Genomic DNA, 16252 nt, shown 5'->3' on the forward strand with positions numbered 1-16252 from the left:
ACATCGGTTGTGGTGATTTGTGCAGGTCCACCTTTGATGCACAGCTTTTGCAAGACAAAAATGGCGTAAACAAGTGTTGAATTCTCTGTGTTTCCATCATGTGACAGGAATAAAAAAGGCATTCTGGTGTTCTTATGTGTTGTTTGTCACCTACAGAAGGCCAGCCAGTTCGATCCCGACGTCGTCCTGAACCAGCTGAGATACTCCGGGATGCTGGAAACTGTAAAAATCCGCAGGGCTGGATTCCCTGTCCGCAGAACCTTTAAAGACTTCTACAGCAGGTCAGAAAATGATGTACAGACCAATCAGCCAAATTAAGAGTCAGCCGCTTAAGTGCTAAAAAGCTAAAGCTAGGAACGGTTTCTTATGCATTTATGTCTGTTCAATCCGTGCAGGTACAAGATGATCCTGAAAAACAAAATCCGCTCAGATGACGAAAAGCAGAGTTGCTCAGAGCTTCTCGCCCTTCATGACAAAGCCAAGACAGAGTGGCAGCTGGGGAAGACAAAGGTACAGCATGCATTCATTCATATACAAGCCCAGACTTGTTTTTGTCACTTTGGAGGACATTGCATTGACTTACATGCCCTGGATACTTCCAGTAAATATAACCACTACTCACATCTAGCCCCAGCCCTAAAATGCAATGTCTTACTTTCTGGGGAGCAGTTTTATGTCTCCACGATGGGAAGCGAGTTTCCATAATGCGTCTGTGTGAACGAATATTTGTCCCCACGATGTAATTAATACAAGTACAGACTCACGGGCAGGATAGAGTTGCAGGCTCAAAGCAGACGAGAACGCAGCTGGACAGGCTGAGAGATTAGGTGAAATGTCAATTTATGTTTTCCTGTAAGACGGACTCTGCAGCGCTCCAGTCAGGCACCTACATGAAAACATGCTCAGCAAAGACAAATGCTCTGCAGAAAGTGTGCAGATAATCTCCAAATCTTCAGTCTGTTAGAAAACAGATTGAAGATTTTGTTATCTTCCGGCAGAGATTTTTTCTCAAGAAGTCAAGCTGCTGTCATTCCCAAGCTGTTAATGTGTACCACAGTCGCTGTGACTCATGTCCCAAAGATTTTTTTCTGACCGGCTGTGGTTAAGCCGCGGCTCTCTTGTTGATAACCGCAGAGTTACTTGGCTACTCCTAAAAACCCCGACACTGTTACTGTAACTGTAACCCAGTGCGGGGGCTTACAGTAATCCTGAGGCAGCCTTATTGTAGCTGGAAGAGTGTTAGCCTCTTGACACTCACTGAGCTGTTGATTTAATAAACTAAACTCCAGGCGAGTGATTTGGAGGCAGACTACAGTGATGAGATGCTGCAGCTGAGCAGAGGTTAGAGGAAAGTCACATCTCATGCATTCATCCCAGAAAACTTATTATAGCACCGTGATCTCCATCTGCTGCAACGAGGCTCACGGCGAATCTATTATCTGTGGCCGTCCCTCTTTTTCTTGGCCGTTTATTTCAAACAATCATCAATTTCCCCTCTCCTCTTCTCCCTGCTCTTTCATTGAATGATTAACTTTTATCTGGACAGCGAAACCTGTTTGCTTTATGTCATGCTCAGCATAAAAGCTCCCTGCGAAGCCGGGAGAGAGGATATAAATAAAACGGGGTTTTATGGAGTTCTTTAGAAATCAGCTAAATCCACATTTGACCCGCTGATACTTCCTGCTCTAAATTGTGGCTTGCTGTTAAATCACTGAGACATTTCGAATTTGTTGGTTCTCTTTGAGGACGCTTTTGCTGTAATACTCGATTTGGCGTGAGTGGTGTCAGCTGCACACATGGCATGCTGAAATATACATCAGGACCAAAGATGCTTGATGTGAGCCACATGTTTATGCTAATGTGCACAGGCCTACTTATATTGAATTTCTCACACACGCACGCAGATTGTAATCTTCTGAGTTACTGTGAAGTTAGCAGTATATCTTCTGCGCGGCTAAAACTACGTTACACTTCCAGGATCCGCCACTTAGACCTTTGGCTGACTCTGCTTCGCTTGTGCTCGGCGTATACATCGAAAGAGACGGGGCGAGAGGCTAGCTTTTCAAAACCCAAAAAATGCGTAGTGAGGCTGATTATGTGTCGTTTCGTGCATGTGCTTGTGTTTTTGATGGCAGCTCAATATTTTTGGGTTTAGGGTAATGTTGTGTGGCTTGTGGGAAGGGGGCTACATTTCCTTTGGAGAAACAATCTGTGTGTAATTATATACATGCTGATTGTGTGCAGAGGAAGTGTGTGTGCCCAGAATTAGGGGGCTTGGGTGATGTTGCGCGGATTGTGTGTATGTGTGTGATGAGGGAAGGATGTGGACGAAGAGGAAGCGTCTTCCTCTCTCACAGATTTTTACAGAGGCAGGGCTGCAGCTGTGGGATCCTTTGATTAGTGGAACATCTGGGACGCAAACACACACACACATGCACACAGCTACTCAAAGGTTTTCCCCTCCGTAGAAGCTGTTGATCCTCCGAACCAGCAACAGATCTTGCAGTAAACCCAGACACACACACACAGCTGGCTGCTTCTCCCAGCCAGACAATCTGATTATGTTTTGTAATGCTGCTGCTGCTGTATTTTGATTTCCTGTTTTAGTTTAGAAGGAGTTGCAAACGTCCTGCAGAGACGGTGTTAAAAAAGAGGTGCTTGGGAGCGAGGGAAGGGTTAACTCAACTCTTTTTCTCCTTCCTTCATAAGAGAAGGAGGGGTGTGGCTTTCTATCTGGACACCAGCCACCATCCCTCCCCCTCATCCCTTCATTCCCTCCTCTCCCTACCTCTCCCCTCCCCTCCTGCTCTGTGCCTCTCTGCCTGTGCACGTCAGTCGAGCTACCAAACGCAGCGGTAGCAGCAGTAGCAGCAGAAGGGAAACACTCAGGAAGGACGCCTGAACACAATGAGGCTCTGCGGCCGCAGCATTAGCAGCGACACTGCAGTCCCAGTGCCAGTTCTCCCTTCTGCTCTGTTCTGCAGTCAGAGAGAGCGGCTAGCCTGCTAGCCTCAGCTGCACCACAGCTTCCTCTGCAGTGGGCACGGGGGTGCTGCCAGCAGACAACAGGGGCCCTTCACATCTCTGTGGGCCCTCTTTTGCAGCCTCACCAAGGAGAGGAACTAACCTCGTCCCCCCCTTTTTCTCACCATCCTCACCGCCTTTCCTCCCCAACCTCCCCCAACCATCCCTCTCTGTGTCTCTCTCTGTCTCTGTCACTCCTGTTCGGCCGTGGCGCTGCTCGTCCCGCAGGTGTTCCTGAAGGAGGCCCTGGAGCAAAGGCTGGAGAAGGAGAGGGAAGAGGTGCGGCGCAGGGCTGGCATGGTGATCCGCGCCCACATCCTCAGCTATGTGGCAAGGTGAGTGGGGGAGTGTGGAGGAGGGACGGGTGGGTGAGTGGCAACGACAGTTGTCAGTGTTTGTTTTGTAGTAGAGGTGTGCAGCCTGTGTGTATGCTGGTGGTGGTGGCGGTGGGGCGGATTATGTGCATTTGTGCATGCCTGTGCACATATGTTTACCTTTGGGTGTGTGTGAGTGTGTGTGTGTGTGTGTTATGTGGGCTTGAACCTTGCCGACTCACCGGTGGGTCAGTTATTACAAACTGTGCAGCTGATCGTTGCTCAAATGAACAGATAAGCAAAACTTTTTAATCCTCATCTAGTGTTGTGTCCTGCAGGACTGTAGAGAAATATGTCTCGTTTACTACAAAGTTGTTGTTATCTACAAAGTCTTATAGACAGATAGGACAAATCATAAACTACTACTGCAAAATCCCACCTTGCATGATTTTATTTTCAGTTAAAATTCCATTTTCAAGGTCTGAGGCAGAAAAAGCCACTAACAAAGTGAAAAAATGTGTTTGAAAGCATGCTGGATTTATTTATCTTTTATTCTTTGGAGAAATGTGTTGAACATAAATCACAAGGCATGCAAAATATTTCCTTATGATCCAGTGTAGCTGTGTTTCACTTGTGTCTCTGTCCTATAGCTTCAGTTATTAACATCACTTGACCAACTTCTTAAGGTGAAAACAGGTCAAAAAAGTGCCATCATTCCACTTTAAAATGCGTCTTTCACCGGACTAGTGTGTCTTGAGAAGACAGTGTGATCTGGGTTGATGAACACATCATGCCTCTTAGTTACAACACAATTACAAAGACACGATTTTGATACGATCATGTCGTGTTTTATAAGTATGAACAAGGCTCTAATTTATTGGCACAGTATCAGGTGTACAGTTAAAGCTGATTTCTTCACCGAATAAATCTGTCTTCCCAGCCTGCCTGAGCAACAAGTTTTTCGCCTCCCCGCTCCGCTTGATAGACAGGACATCCATCACTACGGTGGTTGAAAAATCTGCTCTCATAGACGCCCTTAGGCATGTAATCTAACTGTAATTCACCTGCATGCTGCCATATATACGGTTACATACAGTCCTCTGAAAGGCTTCGTTGGGAGACTATAATGGGACTGATGACAGTGTTCAGGTTGTGGGTTTCCTTCCCTTCCTACTAAAGGCAGAGCCTCGGGAAGTTCCCCAAAGACACAAGTAAAGCCTTTGTATTATTACATGTAACATTATCTCCGCTCCGAGTCTGTCCTGAGACCAGTCGAAGGCCGTGAAGTGATTGCTGCGGAGACTAGGTCGGGCTAAGGGTCAGGGAGTCAGAGCAGCGTGTGTGGTCCTTCGAAAATCACGTGTGTTTGTGTGCATGTTTATATGTGTGTGTGTGTATTCGATGCATGTGCTGCGTGTGGGTGATGGGGCTTAGTCACAGGGCTAAACACAGCAGCCCACACTGCCACAACGGAGCTGCGCAAGTTCATCAGACTCTAAACATTGCACAGCTCACAATGTACAGGCTTTTTTACCAGCAGTGTGTTTATTTAAACAGAGAATGCCAGCGGGCGTTAGGAGGAGGCCATGTAGGGCTGTGCAACTTTACAAATATGCCTGCGGTGACACAGAATGTTTCTAGATGATGTCTGATGACGACAAACGTTTGATTGTCTCACCAGGAAACAGTATAAGAGGGTTCTGTCCAGCGTCGTCACCATCCAGAAGAACTACCGCGCTCACTTTTGGAGACGCGTCTTCCTGCGCCTGCGCGTCGCCACCATCGTCCTGCAGAAACATCACAGAGGCCAGCTGGCCCGATCCCTCCATCGCCAGCTCAAGGAGGAAAAGCAGAAGCGAGAGGAGGAGGAGAGAAGGAGGAGAGAAGAGGAGGAGGAGAGGAGGCGAGTAGAAGAGGAGAGGAAGAGGATGGAGGAGGAGAGGAGGAAGAAGGAGGAGGAGGAGAAACAGAGACTAATGGACGAGGCGTTGAAGAGGAGGGCGGAGGAAGAGGAGTCGATGAGGAAGGAGGAGCAGAGACTGATTCAGGAGAAAGAGGAAGAGCAGAAATTTGCAGCAAACGGGGAGAAGCCGAGGTATACTGGGGGTTCATTGTTAGAATTTTCAGGACATGTGTTTATTAATAGGAAATCCATTATAAACATAAACCATAACTAATGCATTGATTTTTTGTCTTTAGGAACTCTCTGGTGAACGGTGCTTGCCAAAAGGTAACTCCATTTGCAAAAATGTTTAAAGGTGCATTCAAAGTGCGGATGCAGTCCCATGAAACTCCTAACTTTGCTTGTTCTCTTTCCTTGTCTGGTCGACAGAAGGAGCTGTCTCAGGCTCTGTCGTACAGCCACACCTCTGAGGAGGAGAGCCGACAGATGGAGGAGATCCTGCGACTCGAGAGGGAGATCGAGCGGCTGCAGAAGCAGCAGGAGGACGGTGTGTCCCTGCTCGGAGACGTCTCACACGAGGAGCTTCGCCAGATGAGAGACGCTGAGATCTACAGACTGGAGAAGGAGGCTTCCCGAGTGGCCACCGAGTTCCTGGAGCTGCTGGACTTTGGTGGTTTAGAGCCATCCCTGTCAAGCGAGGAGAACCTCCACGACCCAACCGAGTCTACCGCTCCTCTGGCCGAGGAGGAGGTGGACGAGGGTTTCCACGCTGAGGACGAGTGCATTCCTCTGCCCGATTTCCCTCCTCCGGCTGTGGTTCCTCTCGACAAGGAAGTATTCCAAAGTATCCCCCCGCCACCACCTGCCTTCGCGGAAGGATTAGTGGTCGCCCCCTCTTCAGCCTCCTCTCCTGCACTGGGAAAGCTCACCCCAGTTACCCCCAACGGACTGAGTCATGCCTCTGTCCGCTCAGACTCCCAAAACCCCCTGCTTCCTTCTCCTTTAGTCACTAATGGAGAAAAGCGACCATGTCAGAGGGCCAGTAGGGGATCAGACTTTGAGCCTGTGAACGAGGAGCCATCCCACGCAAATGTGCCAGACACAGAGTCAGACTATGACCAGGAAGAGTTTGAAGAGGCTCATGGGAGTTCAGGCGCTAGCACTAACGATGGCCACATCACAGATGAGGAGGTGTTGCGAAAATCCTCGTGCACCCAAAACAGCCTGGACTCCTTCAGAGGCAGCTCGGACTCGGTGAGAAATAACAAGCTGAGAGTCATTACTGTCAAATTCTGTTGAGTTGTTGCGCCTGGAAAATGTGCAAAAGTTGCACTTTCTAATGACATAACTCAAACGTGTTGAATTGTTTGGAGCAACATCTGTGGTTCACTGGAAGTAGAGCCAGTAAATCACAGCAAAAGAGGAAATCACCTCTGCAGAAATTAGATGTCATGTTTACGGAGAAATTAAATTAATTACAGCTGAACTAAAAAAAACAGTAACCTCAAAGTTTACCCAAACATGGGATCGCTGAATTTTCCATTTCCATGTCAGATGTAACTTAAGCCATTGTTCTCTCATGCACTGACACACACCTCGAGTTTCCTCTGTGTGCGCTGTGCTTCCCACTCGTTGCCTCAAGAAAGACGGTCCTGAGCTGCATACTCAATGGCAGAATGCATTTGTGCAAGCCTGGATCTTATCAAGAGGGCTCAGCTCATGTCAGAATCACAGTGAAACGCTGTTGGAATTATTTGTTTTGGCTCTGCTGATGAGCATGCGAATCTGTGCGCAGATACTGCAAGTCAAGCAGAGAGCTCAGACCTAACACTGTCAGATCAGCAAAATGTCAAAGTGAAAGAAGGATGGTGTATGTGTTGGCATGCGCGAACGTGCGTGTCTGTGTGGGTGTGTATGAACCAGTTTTCAGGGTGATTGAGGACATAATGGCAACAAGGTCAGACAGATTTTGGGCACTGAAAATGCAGAATGAGGACGCAGACTTGATTTGACCTGTTGTCAGAAAATGAGGAGAAAAAAAATGGGGTTGCAGTTATTGCTTATATAAATTGTGTAATTATATAAATTGCTTATACAATCAGCTGCAGTTACTTTAAAAGTGACTGCCAAGAGTGGCTATGAAGCACCGTCCTGAAGGCTTGTGTCTTTGCTTCAGTTCATCGACAGTGATGAGGACAACGATGGCTACGTGGACACAGATGAGGAAGTTTCCAACGGGAGGGTGAATCTCCTGAACGGCAGCGGACCTCCATACTTCCACGGCTACCTCTACATGAAGAGTAAGTAGCTGTCCCAAAGCACTGCCCAGCAGGCAAGCAGCTGGACGCAGCTTTTATGTTTATTTGGGAAAAAGCTTTGCAGGTTTCTGTTGTTTCTTGTTTTCTCCATCGTGCTTATTTTGGGTTCTGTCCTTGTTTAATGTTTTTTATGCATATTGAGGGAGCTGTTCGTATATTGTGATGTCTGGGTGTTGATGGGAGGCGTAGAATGTCTCCTGTCATTGTGAGATTTCACATGAAACAACATAAATTAACCTTATTTTGTCCCTTGCCTCGCCTCTGCTCCCTTCTCTCAGGTGGCCTGATGATCCCGTGGCGTCGTCGCTGGTGCGTGCTCAAAGACGAGACGTTCATGTGGTTCCGGGCGAAGCAGGACTCCCTCAAGTCCGGCTGGCTTTACAAGAAAGGAGGAGGAATGTCCACTTTGTCTCGGCGCAACTGGAAGATGCGCTGGTTTGTGCTGCGCGAGTCAAAACTCATGTACTTTGAGAATGACAGCGAAGAGAAGCTGAAAGGAACCATCGATATCCGCACGGCCAAGTAAGACTCTCCGTCGGTGGGGTTAGAAAATCATCATTTGCATGCAACAAACTGAATAATATACGGGCCACTAACTATTGGTTTATTTTTGATCTTCGTGCAGGGAGATAGTGGACAATCATGAGAAGGAAAATGCACTGAACGTTGTGACAGAGGAGAGGACCTACCACATCTATGCAGAGTCCCCAGAAGATGCCAGGTATAGAACTAACTGTTTTGTAACTAGTGATTTACTTTGTCATCATCTCGCTGTCAAACTGATGTGTAGAAACAAAGTTCCCCCTTGTGGTTGCCAGTGGAAGTTCATGGTGTAATTTTCAATTACATGTTTGCTGACTTTCACTTTCTGAACTCCCTCTGACCCATCCAGTGGTTGGTTCAATGTGCTGAGTCGGGTCCACAGCGCCAGCCCGGAGCAGCTCATGGAGATGCACCATGAACAGGCCAACCCAAAGAATGCAGTGGTTAGTGCTGTTTTACCTCTCTGCTGCCTGGGCCCCAGCCTCAACTCCATTTTTCAGCAGTAGTGAAGCAGCGTGTAACTAAATCGGCTGTAGTATGATGGTCCAGATCGGGGTCACATGGTAATTTAAGATGAGGCAGAAAAGTGCACACACTGGTGTGTCATTGTACAGTTTTTGGACATAAAAGATTGTGGGGCAGTTAATAGCATTCAAAGATGTAGAAGTTAAAATAAGGATAATACAGAACTTTAATAGCAGAATATCAAATAACAGTGACGGGGTCATAACCACCTGAACCGGAGCTTTATAGTGACTTTCAGCTCGTAGTTTATTTCTTTGGGCTGCAACTGCTCTATTACGGTTCCTCTCTTAATGGAAGGCAGAAACAGTTGGTGTGTAATTGGTGAACATCTTTTCATTCATACCTTTTTTTTCTGTGTCCAGGGAACACTAGATGTGGGCTTGATTGATTCCGTTTGCGCATCAGACAACCCTGACAGGTGAGCAATGGCCAATAAACCCAACTGTTGTGTAATTATGAGAAGTATCTAAGCTGTGGACTTTGGTCTGACAGCATATATGGAAAATATAAACGTCTGTGGGATGTTTTCTGTTTCCAGACCAAACTCGTTCGTGATCATCACGGCTAACCGAGTGATCCACTGCAACACAGACACACCCGAGGAGATGCACCACTGGATAGGCCTGCTGCAAAAATCTAAGGGAGACACCAGAGTTGATGGACAGGAGTTCCTAGTCAGAGGTCAGGATTTTAGTACATTTGATTTTGATTTGATTTCTGTACTTAAGGGCTGCACAATATATTGTTTCAGCACCAACATCACAATGTGCGCAATAGTCAAATCACAGGAGGTGCAGCGTAACATCATGTTACCGCTTATTTTTGTTGCTTGGTGCGGTTCTCATTTCCCATCACTGATCTACAAGAAAGCATTTTTTATTTTGATTCGGAGGTTCTTGAATACACAAACTTTATTTACATCACACAGAGTTTGTTGATATCCAGGCTCCACACAGCGACAATGAGCGAGGAACAGGAGACAAACCCTTAAAAGGAAGATTTGGTTGCAAAAAGAAATGCAATGTCAGTTGTATGGAAATATTTTGGCTACAGAAAGGATGATGTTGACCAAAAAGAGGTACTCTGTTGGCATTGTCTTGCAGCTGTTGTCACCGATTATTTTAAATTGGCGCCGCAAAGCTCTGTGTGACGAGTACAAACTCAGATCCGCATCCATCTAAAGTAAAAAAGTGTTTTTTGGATGCTTTTGCCAGTGATACACCATATGAGAAAGGTACCAAAGGGATTTTTGTTTTTAAATTATTATTTTTTTTAGCTATTTTCCATTCCTTTTTTAATTTTGGATGCAGATGCACCTCACTACAAAATCACCCTGATCATTCTGGAGTTAGCAGAAAATCAAATTTTTGTTTTTTCCTCAACATTGTGCAGCCCTAATGTACTTACATATGCATTGGTGTAGCTCAGGTTTGCTCCCTCAGATACACTCAGCATTCAAGAGAATTAACAGTTACAACATATGAAATAAAAGAAAAGCAATTCAATTCTAAAATACTTTTTTTTCCCATAAGGAATCAATGAGTAAACCTCTATTTTTTTTAATCCTCTCAGGCTGGCTTCATAAAGAAATGAAGTCAGGAGCCAAAAGCACTTCTCTGAAGCTGAAGAAGCGCTGGTTTGTCCTCACCAGTAACTCCCTGGACTATTACAAGTCATCAGAGCGCAGTGCCTCTAAACTGGGAACGCTGGTCCTCAACAGCCTCTGCTCTGTGGTCCAGCCCGATGAGAAAGTCTTCAAGGACACTGGTCAGTTTATTCACACTTATCTTGATCTGTAGGGAAATATGTTAATAGTTTCAGACTTTTGTCTCCTCAATGTCTGTGAGTCATTCACCTCTAATATTCATATTGCACAGTGTTTCTTGTCTGTTCATTTTACACAATTTAACACGGGTTATCTTCAGCAGGGAGAAGCATGTCTTATTTTCCTAAGCTCTACCAGGGATTTGTCTAATTACCTTCTTTCCATTTCACACAGGTTACTGGAACATAATCGTCCACGGGAGGAAACACTCTTATCGGCTTTATACCAAAATGCTGAATGAAGCCATGCGGTGGGCGAACGCCATACAGGGAGCGATAGACAGCAAAGTTCCCATCGAAACACCCACACAGCAACTCATCAGGGACATCAAGGTAATAAACCTTCGTTGTTAGAGCTGCTGTTCTTGCATAACTCTAATAAATTTATGCTGCATGTGTCTCACCAAATGCACTAATACCTGTTTTTGTGCTGAACGTTTTCTTAACATACGGCCACTGATGTTGTTGTAACTGAAATTCTTTTCAGTCATGCAAACCTTTGGCAGGGACACACACTGTAGTAAAGTGAGGTACTTGCACTCACTCCCTGTGTGCTGTGATTTTCTTTTAGTCCTGGATTTCTCTTGCTTCAAAACTTTTTTCTTACCATATATTCAACCATTTGTGAGATTTACTGCAGTGTTGATGTGCATCATTTATATCGCTGACTCATTTGATATAAATAAGGGAAGTTATCTTGGTAAATAAAGATGATGAGATGACGAATCCAGCCTTCTGTCTGTCCAGGAGAGCAGTTTGAATGTGGAGGCCGTGGAGCAGACGTACTGGAGGAACCCCATCCTGAGATACACCCAGCATCCTTTGCACTCCCCTCTTCTACCTCTGCCTTATGGAGACGTCAGCATCCACTGTGAGTGCTCTGGCCTGCAGCCGCTGTTTGCAAACTATTGATAGATTTGCTTAATGGCGAGTACTAGATGACAACCACTCAGCTGAGCATTTTTTTAGTTGCAACATCTACCTTTCTACATGCACAATTCAATTTATGTGGGTCTTATTTAGCAGAGTCTGACAAAAGTGTAAATTTTACAATGATGAGAAAGTTTCCTGTGTAATGCACTTCCACAGTGGACCATGTAGGTGTGCAATACTTATAATAATTTGGCAAAGTAACTAGTTTGAAAATTAATTTTACCCTTCACGATCTCTCCCAGTGCAAAAGGAAAAGGGTTACACCAGCCTGCAGGACGAGGCGGTGAAGATATTCAACTCGCTGCAGGAGATGGAGGCCGTGTCAGACCCTGTGCCAATCATCCAGGGAATCCTGCAGACCTGTCAAGACTTGAGGCCATTAAGAGACGAGGTTTACTGTCAGCTGATCAAACAAACCAATCACGTCCCGCACCCCAACAGTCCTGCCAATCGCGCTCACTGGCATCTCTTGACCTGCATGAGCTGCACCTTCCTGCCCAGCCGGGGCATCTTACGCTACCTCAAGTTTCACCTGAAAAGGTGCGGGCCGGTTTTGGAAAATAACTTTAACTCATAACAACCTAGTGATGAAGTCTTTCAACTGGTTCTACTTCATTTGTCTTTGTGTCTGTGTGTTTTTTCAGAATTAAGGAGCTGTTCCCTGGCACTGAAATTGAAATGTTTGCTCATTTCATTGGTGAGTCTCTGAAAAAGACCAAGACCAGAGAGTTTGTTCCCTCCCAAGAGGAAATCATGGCACTGCTCACCAGACAAGAAATGACCACCACAGTTTACTGCCACGGAGGAGGCTCCTGCAAGATCTCTATTAACTCACACACCACTGCTGGAGAGGTGAGAGAGCACTTAACGTTCCTCTGCAAGCTTTCACTCTGATTATTTGGTATTAAGTATTGTTTGTTTATCAATGTGGCAAGAAAAGGAGCCGCACTGATAATTAATAAACATGTGGTTGGACTCTTCTTTTCTTGGTTCAGGTGGTTGAGAAGCTAATCCGAGGTCTGGCTATGGAGGACAGCAGGAACATGTTTGCGCTCTTTGAGCACAACAATACCATCGACAAAGCGGTGGAGAGCAGGGTTCTTGTGGCTGATGTTTTGGCTAAATTTGAAAGGTATGCTATAAACCACAAGGGTTGTTTGGGGTTGTTTTATTTAACAAGATAATGTGTGTCATCACATTTTTATAAATTCTGTGCTCACTTAAACACTAACGCCTTTCGAGGTTAATTGGCATGATGATGATAAAGAAGACACTTGACAAAAGCAGATGTGTGAGTGACAGATTTATGGCTTTCCTCCCCAGACTGGCTGGCAGTGAGGAAGCTCAGGATGAAGGCCAATGGAAACTGTATTTCAAACTCTACTGTTTCTTGGATGTGGAAAGTATGCCGAAGGAAGGAGTGGAGTTTGCTTTCATGTTTGAGCAGGTATGTTTAGCTGATCGTGTTTCTTTGCATGGAAAGTCTTTTAATTGAATACACAGTTGGTATCATTATTTCTCTCTCTCTTCCTTCAGGCTCATGAGAGTTTGACGCGGGGCCACTTTCCTGCCCGTGAAGAAACCCTGCAGCACCTCGCCGCTCTGCGCCTGCAGTTCCTGTACGGAGACAAGGCGCGGGTCACGTGGAGTCTGGAGAACGTCTACCCCGTGGGCCGCCTGCGCAGTCGCATCCTGCAGTTCACCAAGGTGGGCGGAGCCTCGGGGTCGGGTCAAACTCTGGAGCGCCGGAGGACCAGCTTCCTGGACGGCACGCTGCGTCGGGGGCTGAAGACGGGCTCGATGAAGAAGCAGCGCATGGAGGAGGAGCAGATGCTGGAGATGTGGATAAAGGAGGAGATGTCTGCCACCAGGGCGAGCATCGTGGAGAAGTGGTCCCGCCTCCAAGGTCTGGACCAGCACCAGGCCATGCTCAAATACATGACCATCATCAAAGAGTGGCCTGGATACGGATCCACGCTGTTTGATGTTGAGGTAAGTTGACTGTGGCGTTTTCATCAGGTAGTGTGATACAGAGCAGTCCTCTCTGCAGATACTGAGTAGTGATCCAATACAGGGGTTGTCTTTTTGGTTAAACATAAAATTCATAGACTTTAGTGGTTGAGCTGAGTGGTTAGGCTTCATACCACATGACTGTAGATCCCCTGAGCAGCAAGTTCCCATTTCAGTTCCTGGCTGGCTTTGCTGCTTCTTATTCCCTACTCTCTTTTACCTACACTGTTCCTCTCTCAGGTGTTACTACCAAATAAATGCTCAAAATGCTCCAAACACAACACATCATATACTCATATATACACCATGTGGAACTCCTTGTGGTTATTTTCATCTGACCATTACTTCATGATTGCTTTGAATCTGCCATGTTTTGAGTCTAGGTGGTAGCTACACCTTTCAATTGAGAAATTGCATGAAACCTGCAGTGCAGAGTTTATGTCTCCCCCTGCTGGCAGTGAGAGTAATTACACAAACACAGTTGGAACTTGCTTGTGACATACTGTACACCTCACCTTTGATCTCTTTCTCCTTTACACTGTAATCCTTCCTGTTAATGCAGGGTTTCTTTTTTTTTATCTGAAGCATCAGAAACTTTTTTTGCTCACCTCTTAGTTTTTTCCACCAGGTCCTCAGTTTCTGTGGCCTGTCGTGTCTCCGTTGCTATGGTTGCTCCACTCTTCTGCTCTGGCAATCCAATCATTGCTAGTTAATGTAAAACACATTGCTAGACACCAGATTTAAAACTGTGGTACACTGAACTACAAAGAGATTTGACTGCCGCTGATGGGCTTAATCAGCACTGTGTGAACTCATCTGGTTTGAATATAACAGATGTTCATTTATACTTTTAAAAAAAACCACACTTGAGCTTTCAGTATCAGCCTGTGATGAGAGTCCCGTGTTTGTGTCTTTGCAGTGCAAAGAAGGAGGCTTCCCTCATGATCTCTGGTTGAGTGTGAGTGCTGAGAATGTGTCTGTCTACAAGAGAGGAGAGCCAAAGCCTCTGGAGACCTTCCCGTACGAGCACATCATCTTCTTTGGTGCTCCACAGCCTTGCACCTACAAGATCACTGTGGATGAGAGAGAAATGTTCTTTGAAACACCACAGGTACACTTTATTTTTAATTTTCCTGCTCCTATCCTTATTCCTGTAAGAGGAAGCTATTCTAAACACATGAGGTTGAAGATTTGAAAAGATTTTAAAGTAAATGTTCATGCAGAGAAAATAGTCACTTCATGTGTGCTATAAATTAAATCACTTTTAGGTGTGAACCCTTCATCTACATTGTTTTTTTAAAGGACATTCAGCAGTTTTGTCTGTACTTCAGCTGTAAATCATCCTGTATTGTTCCACTTTAACACACCCACCTTTGCTGATTGCATGTTTTTTTTCCCCCCATCTGTACATCGGCAGGTTGGAGAGATCACAAAGATCATGAAAGCCTACATAAACATGATTGTGAAGAAGCGCTGCAGCGTGAAATCCGTGTCCAGCTACGGAAGCAACTGGATCAGGTGATTTATCGGACAGGACACGATATGCTACCGAACACCTGAACACAAGCACGGAGAGAAGCTGCAGAGTTGAGGAGAGGAACGAATTCCTTCAACAGAGATTGCTTCTTGGGAGGTTTTGACTCACGATGTAGCAACAAGGGCAATCTCCATCCAGAACGATTCCTTCCTATAGAGACACAGCAATGTTTATTCTTAACCGTTTAGGGCAAATGTGGGAACGGTCTGCATCTTTACAGTTGTCCCTGATGTTGCTTCCCTCCATGCAGCCTCCAAATATGTTACTTGCTCTCATTTGTTACACTGGTCATTTCTTACTTGAAAAGTAATGCAGGTGTCATTTCATGGAGTTTGTTATTGACTGAGCTTCGGGCTCATTTTCCCCCAAAAAACTTTTTTTTATTTCTACAGAAGTGAATTTCTTTCAAAGCGAAATCTCAGACAAGTTATACGAAGGTGTCATTGTGGTAAACGTACACTGACTGAGCTGGCACCTTTACTTAAGTTGTTTTTCAATGGAATACTGCAGCCCATTATAATGAATGTTCTCCGAAATGGAGATTCCCTCAGGTTATTGCATAAAATAACTGTCATCTTCCCACAGAGATTAGCTCCCTCATCTTGCCTTATTTAAATAATGTAGCTATACGGGAGTGCAGATGTGGCCTTGCAGGAGCAGAATATGAATTGGTAGCTTCCATGGGAGCCCGTGTGCTACAAAAGCACGTCCCTAACTTAAGCAAAAAGAACAAAATAAGCCTTTTATAAGTCAGAGAAACAAACAAGGAAATTCAATGTGAATAACCACTGCATCACTGGAGATGTAAGGTCTATAAAAATGGCAGTCAAGGATTTTCTCAAAAGGCGCCGGTTGATTACTCGATTCATATGATCAACACTACCAGTCATAATATTTGTGCTTCTCTCCTAGAACGAGTCCTCTGTGTTGAGTTGATCCAATTTGTGAGCTGAGTGTGAGTCTTTCAAACATCCAAAATGTTGAAGTTGTAAAAAAGCAAGCATGAAAACGCCTTTTCAGTGCGTCTGTGACTAAAGAGTGTGTCTTTTTTTTTTTTTTTTGAGCGATGTCAGCAGTCATGTGAGGGCAGGGTATTTATCTATTGAAGTATCAATGAGGATAAGCTCAGAGAAGCGAACGGCGTGCTTGAAATGCATCCATGCGACTTGCTAGCGCTTTGTTTTTCTGTTACTTGTGCGTTCAGGGACACAAAAGATTCAGAAAGAGACCAGCTGTTCATTACTTCCTGTCGATTTGTCTCCGAGTTTTCATCGCTGTTGAAATATCTAAAGTCTGTTGCCCTCACCACCCAACTCGTTCA

The 16252-nt window shown here is 45.4% G+C and overlaps 1 protein-coding gene across 1 annotated transcript in view; it reads left to right on the forward strand.

The window, feature by feature from the left end:
• Positions 1 to 16252, forward strand: part of myo10l3 (myosin X, like 3) — a 61820-nt gene extending 45568 nt beyond the window's left edge. The window contains exons 20-41 of the mRNA XM_008299149.1: positions 157 to 281; positions 396 to 510; positions 3253 to 3359; positions 5020 to 5433; positions 5538 to 5568; positions 5671 to 6495; positions 7418 to 7541; positions 7838 to 8081; positions 8185 to 8280; positions 8452 to 8545; positions 8990 to 9045; positions 9166 to 9308; positions 10200 to 10394; positions 10627 to 10784; positions 11199 to 11322; positions 11627 to 11924; positions 12029 to 12236; positions 12380 to 12516; positions 12708 to 12831; positions 12921 to 13376; positions 14314 to 14505; positions 14812 to 16252. Coding sequence (XP_008297371.1) covers positions 157 to 281; positions 396 to 510; positions 3253 to 3359; positions 5020 to 5433; positions 5538 to 5568; positions 5671 to 6495; positions 7418 to 7541; positions 7838 to 8081; positions 8185 to 8280; positions 8452 to 8545; positions 8990 to 9045; positions 9166 to 9308; positions 10200 to 10394; positions 10627 to 10784; positions 11199 to 11322; positions 11627 to 11924; positions 12029 to 12236; positions 12380 to 12516; positions 12708 to 12831; positions 12921 to 13376; positions 14314 to 14505; positions 14812 to 14916 — 4371 coding nt within the window. The 3' untranslated portion in view covers positions 14917 to 16252. The remainder of the gene's footprint in view (positions 1 to 156; positions 282 to 395; positions 511 to 3252; positions 3360 to 5019; positions 5434 to 5537; positions 5569 to 5670; positions 6496 to 7417; positions 7542 to 7837; positions 8082 to 8184; positions 8281 to 8451; positions 8546 to 8989; positions 9046 to 9165; positions 9309 to 10199; positions 10395 to 10626; positions 10785 to 11198; positions 11323 to 11626; positions 11925 to 12028; positions 12237 to 12379; positions 12517 to 12707; positions 12832 to 12920; positions 13377 to 14313; positions 14506 to 14811) is intronic.

The sequence above is a fragment of the Stegastes partitus genome, unplaced genomic scaffold, assembly GCF_000690725.1.
Source record: "Stegastes partitus isolate 25-593 unplaced genomic scaffold, Stegastes_partitus-1.0.2 Scaffold1383, whole genome shotgun sequence".
Lineage (NCBI taxonomy): Eukaryota > Metazoa > Chordata > Actinopteri > Pomacentridae > Stegastes > Stegastes partitus.